The 12,026-nt window shown below is 33.9% G+C and overlaps 2 protein-coding genes across 3 annotated transcripts; both read left to right on the top strand.

Annotated features, from left to right (window-relative positions):
* Window positions 1–150: 150 nt before the first annotated feature.
* LOC106669219 (structural maintenance of chromosomes protein 3-like) lies at window positions 151–3,678 on the top strand. Its single transcript, XM_024226660.1, has 3 exons — window positions 151–2,504; window positions 3,219–3,307; window positions 3,371–3,678. Exons 1-3 carry the CDS (start codon window positions 151–153, stop codon window positions 3,676–3,678), a joined length of 2,751 nt encoding a protein of 916 aa, XP_024082428.1.
* Window positions 3,679–4,345: 667 nt separating this feature from the next.
* Window positions 4,346–11,670, top strand: LOC106669263 (WD repeat-containing protein 3). 2 transcript variants are annotated; one of them, XM_014398601.2, is made up of 15 exons: window positions 4,346–4,645; window positions 4,704–4,916; window positions 6,828–7,025; window positions 7,094–7,225; window positions 7,288–7,490; window positions 7,548–7,671; window positions 7,814–8,019; window positions 8,080–8,275; window positions 8,335–8,556; window positions 10,056–10,325; window positions 10,397–10,609; window positions 10,675–10,829; window positions 10,887–11,109; window positions 11,175–11,352; window positions 11,500–11,670. In XM_014398601.2, exons 1-14 carry the CDS (start codon window positions 4,475–4,477, stop codon window positions 11,340–11,342), a joined length of 2,694 nt encoding a protein of 897 aa, XP_014254087.1. In that variant the 5' UTR covers window positions 4,346–4,474; the 3' UTR covers window positions 11,343–11,352; window positions 11,500–11,670. The 2 variants fall into 2 exon arrangements, with proteins under 2 accessions (XP_014254087.1, XP_014254086.1); XM_014398600.1 differs by lacking the exon at window positions 11,500–11,670 and having other exon boundaries at window positions 11,175–11,413.
* The last annotated feature ends 356 nt before the right edge of the window (window positions 11,671–12,026 follow it).

Here is a 12,026-nt window from a genome sequence, read left to right as displayed (position 1 = left end):
GAGGCCACTAAAAGCAGGCGTTTGAAGGTCGATGTTGAAATCGATCCGAGGCTTAATCTTCCTTTGCAGAAAAAACTAGATCTAGCGCCAAGGCTTAAACCTTACTGGCTTATCTCTTAAGGTCTTGTCTTGTCCTAGCCCTAAGAAAAAATGTACATCGAGAAGGTGGAAGTTCAAAATTTCAAGAGCTACCGTGATAAAACTGTCTTAGATGGTCTCTCTCCCGGCCTGAACGTTTTTATAGGGCAGAACGGCTCTGGGAAGAGCAACCTTTTACAAGCCGTCGAATTTGTGCTCAAAGGTAAAAAAAGTTTTTTTAGATTCCATCAAAAGCTGCACGTCTTGAGCGACGGCTGTGACGGATCTGTGTCCGTGCAGATCGTCCTCGCAGACTGCGACCCGGCTCTGGGAGGACGGCTGGCCCTGAAGAGAGAGATGAACGCCAGAGGGTTTGATTTTTTCATCAACAACTGCAAGACGAGTTCGAAAAATTTCTACAGGCTCTTGGAGATCTGCGGGTTCTGCACAGGTGCCGAGTACTACTTCGTCAATAAAAATTTATTGAAAACCTTTATCACCTTTTCGCCGGAGCAAAAACTCGATTTTCTGTTATCCGGTTTAGGGATGGCTTTTTACAAATCGGTCATTAGCATTAAAGAAGTCCTCCGTAAGATTGAAAACTCGATGCTGAGAATATCCTCGTTTCAAGACCACCTTTCAGAAATAAGCATTTTTTACAAACAGTCTAATGCCAAGGAGTTGAAAAAATGGAAACAATTCAAACTCTTGTGTGAATGCAAAGCTTATCTTATGGCTCAAATGCAACTCAATTGCCTTGTAAAGATGAGAAAAAAAGAAATTGGCATTGGAGGAGAAACAGGTTCTTACAGTAAAAACAAAGCCGAATACAGAAAAAATTGTTTACAGTTACAAAAAACCACAACCCTGCTAGAAGAATTGAAACAAATGCATTTATTAACCAATACCCTACTTGAGGATACTGAGCGTGAAATACTCAATTTATTAGTAAAACAAACACAAGTCGAATTGAAAATAAATGATCTGAACGAGAAGAGAAGTATTTTGATGAAAAATTCTCAAAAAGAGATTTCAGAGGATGTTGTAAAAGAACTTATGCATTGCCTCACCAGTGAAGAAAAAACAATTAAGGAAGAGACCGACATGCTAAACAATTTAACAAAACAACTTGAAATGGCGGAAAATGAAAGAGCTCTCATAATCGGAAAAATGGGAAGACTGGATCAGTTTCCAAATAAAGATTCAAGAGACAGATGGCTGGATGAAAACATTATCATATTAAAAAACAAAATAAATTACGAACAAGATTCAATAAACGATTTTAAAAAAACTATATTGAATCTTCAAGAGTTGAAAGAAAAATATTTAAATGAGATGAAGGTAGCAGAACTCTATTCTCAAAATAAAAACAGAGAAGAAGTACAAAAGAGAAAATACTCCTTGGAATACAGCAGTTTGCAGATGGAAATGAATGAATTACAAAGAGATGAAAATATACTTGAATATGATATTCAGAATTTACAAAAGAGTATAAACTTTAAGAAAGTTGAGCTGATAAAAAAAGTTGGAAGGAATATAGTAGAAGGGATAGAATCAGTTAAAAAGGTCATAGATTTGGATAAAAATGAAAATAATGGTACCAATTTCCAAATGGCACAAGGGTACTTAGGTACTATCATAGAAAGTTTCAAATGTGATGATGCCCTTAACGAAGCCATCGATGCGACAGTCGGAAAATTCATGTTCTCACACATTGTTACGACAGATTCTATCGGTACACAAATTCTTCAAAAGATGAAAAAGCTAAATCTACCTGGTGAAGCACAATTTGTACCTTTAAACCGTATAATTACAAGGGATGCTATACAAATAATAAACGATGATGCCATGCCTCTAATAAAATTACTTAGTTTTACAGATGAGGTTGAAAAAGCTATGATGTTTTGTTTCGGTGGAATTCTAATTTGTAAAAATATTGAAGCCTCGGTTGAGTCTGCAAGAACATATGAATGCACATGTGTATCTATTGATGGAGATGTGGTCAAAAAGAGTGGCATATTGACTGGGGGTTACAGACAGAAAAAATTGAGCTTGCGATCAATGTATAATGATATTTTACGACAACAATCCAAGATTTCTAAAAAATACCAACAACTCGAATACAATGCGCAAAAATCAAATCAGTTGTCACAGCAGATGAACAAAGTTCTCTCTGAACTGCAAAAATTAAATGCAAAGGCCAAAATAGAAAATAGCCAACAATCAGTTGCAGAAGTTAGCAATAAAGTAAAATTGGTAACTCAAGAGATTGAATCAGTTAAAAAAGTAAAGGAAAGAAAGGAAGAGGAGATTAAGCAGCTATTTAGAAATTTACTTAATTTAGAGTTAGAATTAAAAGAGCCTTTTGGTGCACAATACACAGTGGATTCCAGCCGACTTACAAGGCTTAACAAAAATATAATAGAGTTTAAAAAAAAGGTCAGTGATAGACAATTGATTATTTTGTCAAAAGAAAAGTATAAAAATGAAATTGAAAATAAAATTGAAGCATACAAATCAGTTAAGTATGATGCTCATACAGAATATGCTGAATTAATAGCTTGTCAGAATAAGCTAAGGGATTTCAATACAAAGAGGGATATGATCAACAAGAGATTACACTTACTCAACAATAGAGTTAAAGATACTAAAGCAAAAATAGAAAACATACAGGAGACAGAAAATAAATACAAAAACGAACTTGAAGTATTGGAACAAAAGATTGATAATTACAAGTATTCTAAACAATATATTGACTTGTCAGTCAGTCTTCGGAATATATTAGACTTAGACGATAAAATAAAAGAATGCCTGACTTATATGTCTAAATACAAAAGTAAATTTAAAAAAGTTAATTTCCAACCTGACAGCTTAACAACGAAGAAAATAAATGAGCAACTAATGATAATAAAAAATAAGATTAAAGATCTTGGAAATATAAAAGATATAAGGTTTATAATAAAGAAATGTTCCATATTTAAAAAAATTGAGACATATACTTGTAATATTTTTTTCAATTTATGTTCTTTTAATGTGGAACTGATGAAATTGACAGCATGGTTAGAAAATCACATTTCTTTAAATGTGAATAAAATATCAGACTTGTTTAATTCTTACTTTAATCAATTAATTCCAAACAGCAGGGTGAGCCTCAATTTAGAAACTGACGAAGAGGAAATCTGGACGGCAAAAAGACTGATCATGAATTTATTTACCTCTGGAGATAGCAGTATTTCGTGTTCGCCAATTTCACTTTCAGGAAGTCAAAAGACATGTTTGTTAATTTCTCTAGTCTTAGCATTGGCGAACGTGCAGAATTTCAGAATATGCCTGATGGATGAAATTGACCAATTTCTAACCGATGAAACCATCGACTTGTTAAACCATATGCTGTCTGAGTTGAACAACATGCAGTTCTTTGCAGCATCGCACAGGGAACTTTTCATTAAAAAAGGTGATAACTTGTTTATCGTAAAGAACCATCAAAACAGGAGTTTTGTCAATAGGATTGATGAAAATGACACAGCCGAACTAGAAAAGCTGTTAGGCACTTGTTCATACTCATATGTACCTGAAGATTCTTCTATCTCAGAATATTAATTTTTTATTGAATTTTTTTTAGTTTATGGACATTCCAAATTGCTTGAATATATCCACACAAAAATTATTTATTTATTTTAATTTGTAATAAGGTTTTTAAATAAATTTAAAAATGTTTGAGACCTGTAAAAGTTAACACAATAAATTATGTTTTTACTGTTATTTTAATTATTTATTTATAGTATATCCCTAACATTGAAGCTAATAATGTATCCTAAATACTATATTGTATTGGTATTTTATTTCTTAATTATGATACTATAATTGGTAATTTTCAAATATTTGCTTGCATTCAAGGTAAAAGACTTTTTTAACTTTCCATTTATTTATTATACATTGGCGTAATTTTTAGGTCAAAACAACCTAATACATGAAAATTTGTCCTAAAAACAATAAAGAATATAGACAATGAAAAAAAATTATATTAAAATTGATTTGATACTAGTAGTCCCCCCCCCGGCATCAGGATTTTCAAAAGAATAATCAGTGAACATTGCTTTATGTCATGACTTGGCATGCTTTTAATTTTAATATTGTAAACTTGTGATTTTAATGAAATAACAATAGATATAAAAAAAGAGATATATAAAAAAATCCAAGGGAATTTCGTAAACCGTATTGTACTGTCTTTCCTTAAGGATAACCAATTATGCTTTGCCTTTGCAGAACCTTCGACCTCGTACACCGCACGTGTGTCGTTGTTTACAACTCGTCCAGTTCATTTTGTTCGACAATCCTCCCGAAATAATGATTATAGTGTTATTATAAAACAAAATAATTTATATATTTAAATAAAATGGGTCTGACAAAACAATATCTTCGCTATGCACCGTCCGGCAAGTTTAATATTATTTCAAGTAGCAACTGCAACGTATGCTTTGTCGTTTACAATGGTCAAGAGGGTAGGTACGTGGCCTCCGGAGCCTGCGAGGATGTTATCGTGTGGGACCTAAGATTAGGGGAAAAGGTAAATATAATTTAAAAAAATATATGTACAAATAGTAGTATAAAATTTTTTTTTGCAGACTTTTACCCTGTACGGTGAGGAGCACAACGAAGTGACATACTTGGCCTTCAGCCCAGACAAGGTCCATCTCGCAATCGGATATTCAGATGGCAAGGTCAACTTGACAAATATTCTAAACAAGGAGATCAAAACGGTTTTTGCAGGGCACAGAACCGCGATTTCATATCTTGTGTTCGATGCCTTGGGACATAGATTGGCATCAGGAGGAAAGGTAATTAGTATAAGCTGTATTGTAGGTTTTAGATGTTTCATTCTAAAGGTGCGTTTACACGAGCAGACGTGATGAGGCACGTCAGGCAGCGTGGCCTCTCATCAGCTGACACTACGCGTGTACATTGCACACACTACACCGAAGAGTGTATTCTGTAATTTGATGTTTTTTCTCTTTAGGGTTGTTCTCTTTAGCATAGAGGAGTTCTTTCTCAAAGAGGAATGTGCAGAGCTACCAGAACATGCTTTTAAACGGGCCTGATGAAGAAAAAGAAATCCCTGCGTCTTTGGGCCTGATTCGTGCGATGGAACCTACTCAAATATGGATCCACCCAATTATTGAGAATTAGAGGGAGCATGACAAATTTCATCATTCGATGCCACAACTTTTACAAGATGAAGAACGATTTTTAATGTATCACCGCTATCAAAAAGTCAATTCTATTATTTGGTTTCTGTACTCCTTTGAAAACGGATCATGCAAAACAGGGTTGCTCCGGACACTCAATCGGCAGTTCTTCCTTTCCCATGCCGTCTTTCTTGCAACATGCTGTCATAACTCACTGATATCTGGAAAGTTTGATTGGTACCACACACATCAGGAAGTGTGTAGTTAGGTCATCCCGTCAGTCCCCATGTTCCCTCATGTTGTCGGGTCAATGTAGACACTCCTTTCTAAATCAACATCTGGTTGTTTTCAGCACATGAGGGAACATGTGGGTCCATGTCACATCAGCTCGCTTAGGGTGTAAAATCCCCTTAAGTGTGCAGTATACTGTGCCCTTTAAGAGCTATTATATCCCTTGTTCTGTGCTGATAGTACAGTGGTGAGCCCTAGTTAATGAAGGAACTTAATTATTAGGCTCGGTTTCAGTGGTTGAATTTCTTTTACACTTGTATTGTAAATCCCAAAACTATAAAAAGGAGGGAAACATGTTGAAAACAGTTGTAGGTTGAGATGATGAATTGGTGTCTGGTAGGTCAAGTGGTTGTGCTCTGGGGTATCAATCCGGATGTTGTTCGAAACCTCATTGTATAAAAATTAATATGAATAGTTATTCAGAAATCGTGAGATGCAGTCTGGTGTGATGTAGGTTTCAGAAAAACATTTTCTTTATTGTGCCAACGTTTCGATCTTTATTGAGGTCATCTTCAGGGCTCAAAGTGTTTGTCTTCTGTGTAATTGTGCCATTCTTGCGTGTCGTGTTGAGACCACCAACCACCACACACGTTGGTATTAATTTTTTGTCCAGAATAACACTACCAAATACAAATTTCAGGGCCTGGGATTTATAAACATTGTTTAAATTTTACAAAGTCTCAACACGACACGCAAGAATGGCACAATTACACAGAAGACAAACACTTTGAGCCCTGAAGATGACCTCAATAAAGATCGAAACGTTGGCACAATAAAGAAAATGTTTTTCTGAAACCTACATCACACCAGACCGCATCTCACGATTTCTGAATAATTATCGATTAACGGTCACTAATCTCCACACAAATATGAATAGTAATAATAGTTTAAAAAATATTTTGGTCAGATTTGTCTGATTTTGGTTTCTTCCCTGACTGATTCCTAAGCCAACAAACTACAATAATGGAATCCAACTCTGCTGACAAATCAACTGTATACACTCGTTTTCCACCATCGTGCCACTCAAAAAATTCCCTTCCAAACAGCTTAGCCCAAGACTACTTGGAAAAATATGTTTTCATTAATGTGTTTTGTATTTAATTTTACTATCTTGTGAGGAGGCACTGGATGGAATGTACCTGTATAATCAATTTCTTACTTAGCACTATTGTAAAATTTAAATAATAAATAAAATGATTTGATAATTTAAAAAAAGATCAAATTTTAACTGATATTTTTGAAAAAAGAAATCACATTATTTTTTTTTTCCAGGATACAGAAATTGTCCTGTGGGATATCATTTCTGAAACAGGCCTCGAGCGACTGAGCGGTCATAAAGGAGTCATTACATCTCTTATTTTTTTGAAAAATAAAAATATACTAGTTTCTTCTAGTAAAGACACATTCATAAAATTTTGGGATTTGGACACATCCCATTGTTTTCACACGATAGCTGCTCATGTTACTGAGGTGTTTATTATTTTTTTATTGAAAACAAATTGAAAGATCATTTTCAATTTTGATGTTTTTGGATTTAGGTTTGGGGAATTTCTCTTATAGGGGATGATGAATACATAGTGGCAGGCAGTAATGACAGTGAGCTGAGGGTTTGGAGTTTAGAGCCAAATGAATTGTTTGACAACCACCAAAAAGAAAATATGGAATTTGGTGTAAGCATTTTTCATCATCATCAAAATTTCTAATTAAAAAATAATAAAATATTTTATTACAGAGTGATGTTAAAGTTACTAAGGCAGGTAGTATCTTGAGAGAGGGGAAAGGAAGACTGTACTCCATGGTGGTTGATAATACTGGGCGTATGTTGGCTGCCCATGGTGTTGATTCCCTCATAGAAGTATTCATGTTTCGGACAAAGGAAGAAGCCACTATTAAAGCGCACAAAAGGAAAATTAAAGAAAGGAAAAAAGCAGCAAAGTAAGTATTTGCTATTTAGATTTGGTAACAAATTATTTATGTTGGGTGTATTTATAGGACTGGCGAGCAATTAGAAATACAAGACATGACTTTAAAGGATGTTATTGAAAGATTAGGCCGAATAAAAGCTTCTGACAAAGTCAAGGGTATCTCTTGTGTCCGAGGATCTGCTGAATTAAGGGTAATCAACATACATTATATGGGGTATGGTGAAGTAGTCTTTTTCATCAATTACTTCTATACTTCAACAAACCCCCACATAATTAGCAACAAACCCATAAAATTCTACATACCATATAACAACTATTAAGCAATATTTCTAGGTTGCTGTTTCCCTTTCTTGTAACAAATTAGAACTTTATGCGCTTAATGTTGATGAATCCTTACAAAAGAAAGGTAAAGAAGAAGGCAAATGTCTTCGTAGGATTGTGAACCCTGGACATCAGGGAGAGGTGAGAGCTGTAGCTTTCAGCTCTGATAATTTAGCTATCGCATCTGCTGGGTCAAATTCTATTAAAATATGGAACAGGTACAATTTATTAAGGTTTATAAAGTTGATGAGAAAAATATCAAATTAATTGGTTTGTAGGACATCACTTAATTGCTTAAGGACTATAGAAACGGATTACGCTTTGTCCATCTGTTTTGTACCCGGTGACAGGCATGCTCTGGTTGGGCTAAAAAGTGGCCATCTGTTAGTAGTGGATTTGTCTTCCGGCGATATATTGGAGGATGTTGAAGCCCACACAGCCGAAATTTGGAATGTCATAAAGACCCATGATCAAGTATGACGACTACCACGAATACATTTTTTTACAAATTTTATTATGGTATTTTCCAACAGGCTGGTGCGATTACTTGCAGTGGAGACACTACCGTTAAGGTTTGGACTTTTGAACTTGTCAATGTTGATGGTTCAAAGGGAAAAGTACTATCTGTTCAACATGTCAGAACTTTAAAATTGTCCGATGCTGTGTTATCAGTCAAAGTATCACCATGCGGAAAGTTAATAGCTGCTGCACTACTTGACTCTACAGTCAAAATATTTTTCTGGGATACATTTAAAGTAAGTAAAATAAATAAATATATGCACATGTATTACAAAAAAGGAGTCCAGGGTGACTGAGTGAATATGATTTAAGCATCTGACTAGTATTTGCCGTGCAAGCAGTTCTGAGTTCAAATCTTGGCATAGACAATGGCTTTAACCCAAATTAAAATGATAAAAAAATATAAATTACAAATTAAAAAAGACTGATATAATTTGTGAATAATAAAAACACTGTTGTATATCAAAATTTAATAAAAGAGAAATTTTTGTATTAATTCTTTATGTAAGGTATTGGGTGAGGTAAAAAGTCTGTCTGTCGGGCCACGGTAGCCGAGTGGTTAAGGCATCAGACTCTCGGGCTAGTAGATCCCGTGGTCGTGGGTTCGATCCCCACCGCTGCCTCTTGATTTTTCTGATGCCTAAGGGGACTGGTGGCCGCAATTGAAAGAAATTGACACGGCACTCATCAATGGAAGGGGCGGGATCGGATCTCAGTGACCCTGAATTTGGTCCTAACCCCCTTCAAAAATGAGTTTCATCGATGGAAGAACACCGGCACACCGGGGGCTCAAATTCACACTTGTGTTGCAAGCCCTCCCCCAAAATATGGAGCCAGGAATAAAGTACAGGAGAGAATTCCTCCAATCCCTGGTTTCTATTCTATTTTTCAGGGGAATTTATTCTATAATTAGCTTCAATTTAAGTAAACTTTAAAAATCCAAGAGCTAAGGCTCCTTGAGTCTCTAGTGTTACAGAAAATTATAGTCCAATTACTCATTAATATTAAATAAATTAATAAAATAAAATAAATTAATAAATAACTAGAAATATATTAAAAGAAAATATGTGGATATATTTAAAATTAGTATATTAAAAGTTCTTTTTACAAAAGTTTAATATAAAATAGTCAATGGAGTCTGACAAGAAATCTCTTAACTACAAACTAGTCTAGTAGTAATAATTTGTCAGTAGTTAAGTATAAATTGTTAACATCAATAAAGTTTTTACTAAGCATATTAGCCAAGGAGACTGTTATATGCATGTGCGTATTTTTTTGGAACGGAATGGGATTCGAACCCACGGCCGTGGGGCCTATGAGCCAAGTCTAATTATGCTAACTAGTCGGTTAAATAGGTAGTTTGATTGGATCATCCTGGTCAGACTATACTTTCAGGTTGGAGACGTCAAAGCTTCAGATAGATTTTATTTTAAGAAGCCAGCTTGAATAAATAAACATTTGCTTATTAGAAAAAATTCAAATAATTTTTTTTTTTTTTTTAATTGTGGAAATATTTGAATTTATTATAGACAATTAGCAAAAGTCTCATTTTTGTTTAATGTAACTGAAATATTGTAAATATCAGCATATTAAAATTACTTATTTTATTAGATTTAATGATTTGTTTATTACTTTTGATATAATATTAACAGCTTTTCCTATAGATAATTATTTTTATACACTTGTAAGTGTATTGTACACTTTTATATCTTAATTTTTCTAAATTTTGTTTTAGTTTTTTCTTAGTCTATATGGTCATAAACTGCCTATTCTCTCCACCGATATTTCCTATGACTCTTCAATCATAGTCACTGGCAGTGCTGATAGAAATATTAAAATTTGGGGCCTGGACTTTGGTGATTGTCATAAGTCTATATTTGCCCATGACGATTCAGTGATGATGGTGCAATTCGTGCCGAACACGCATTATTTTTTTTCCGTTGGAAAAGACGGAAAAGTCAAACAATGGGATGCAGACACATTCAACAAAATTATTACCTTGGATGTATGTAATTTTTTTTTCTTTTTTTCTTAAAGAACTTGTGATTTATCGATTTTTCTTTTCTTTTTATTAAGGGCCATTTCGGTGAATGCTGGAATCTGAGCGTTTGCGATAATTTTGTCGTGACTTGTGGTAAAGACAGGGTGTTGAGATTATTTGAAAAAACAGACGAACCTCTTGTTTTGAGTGATGAACAGGAAGAAGAGAGGGAAAAAGAAGAATTGGCCACCGGGCAAGATTCTCTTGTAAAACTTCCTTCTACGAAGACATTAACTGCAGAGAAAGGGGTATGTTGAGTATGATTTTGTTTTTACATATAACATCTCAATTACATGACATTTTTCATTCTTAGGCTGAGACTCTGATGGAGTGTTTAACTTCCATACAAAAATACAACAACGACTTGCTTTCAGGAATTAGACCAGAATTACCTATAGAAATGAAAGCATTCAATTTAAAAACTGTTGAGGATTACTTAGCTAAAGCATTAACGAGCATAAGACCAAGGTTTGACAAAATTAATTAACAATAAATTGTTCTAAGTATAAATAAATTTTTGTTTAGTGAGCTAGGTGAAGCATTGCTTTTATTGCCTTTTCACTTGGTGACGTTTATGATGGAATTACTACCAAAACTACTGTCAAACCCTCTTACGACTGAAGTGGCTTGCAAAACTGTTCTCCTTTTGTTGAAAGTGCATAACGGCCCAATAACAGCGGATATAGCCAAGTTTCAAATGATCGAAAAGATCCAAGAACCAGCCATGGCGACGATTAAGCAGTTCAAGGTAAATTTTGAAAGCATTCCTTTTTTTAATTTAATTTAATTTAATTTTTTTTTAATTGGTTCCAGGACATGGTAGGCCTTAATTTATACGGCTTGAAATTCATCCAAAGGAATTTGGAAGAAAAAGAAGGAATTCAGCTCTTCAAGGATGCTGAAATAGAGCACAAACAAAAAGAAAAATTAAAACGGAAAAAAGAAAAAGTCACTAAAGCAGTACACATAATGACTTTGTGAAAATTATATTGTAAATATTTTATTATAAATATTTGTTGTAAATTAACAAAACCTTGTGTAAATATTGCCTTATTATAAAATAAATCTATTAGTTTTTATTTCTTAGTAGTTGATTTTGTCAATAATTTTTATATATTAACTAATTCTTTGTTATAAGCTTATTAAAACTTCACCAAGACTGGCAAACTGCTATAATTAGAGTGGGGGGAGGATTATTTACCAGTCGATGAGATCAGAGAAAACATCTTCATTACGTGGAGAGCCGCAGGTCATGGATTCGAATTCTGCTCATGTCACTAACTTTTTCATCTCAAGAAGACTAGATAAAAAGTATAATTAATTGAAATAATTAAATAGGTCAGTTATGACCCCTAAACATATATGGATTAATATTGTATAAGTTGAAATTTATAACTTGTTTTTTATGTAAGGTCTTGGTTGAGAAGAAAAAGTTAGCGCCATGAGTGGGATTCGAACCCATGACCTTTGGCTTTGGTCGGTTCATAAACTCCTCGTGATGCTTGTCTTCTCAACCAAGAACATAAAAAGAATAATTAATTGAAAGAAGTAATTTGGTCAATTAGACCACTAAACATAATGAATTAATTACTTGTATCAAATTTATTTATAATTATAAATAATTAAACACAATTGTAAAATGATTCATATATATTCATATAAAAT

This window comes from Cimex lectularius, unplaced genomic scaffold (genome assembly GCF_000648675.2).
Source record: "Cimex lectularius strain Harlan isolate CLEC.00 unplaced genomic scaffold, Clec_2.1 scaffold26, whole genome shotgun sequence".
Taxonomy (NCBI): Eukaryota; Metazoa; Arthropoda; class Insecta; order Hemiptera; family Cimicidae; genus Cimex; species Cimex lectularius.
This window is presented reverse-complemented; position numbering and strand designations above follow the sequence as displayed.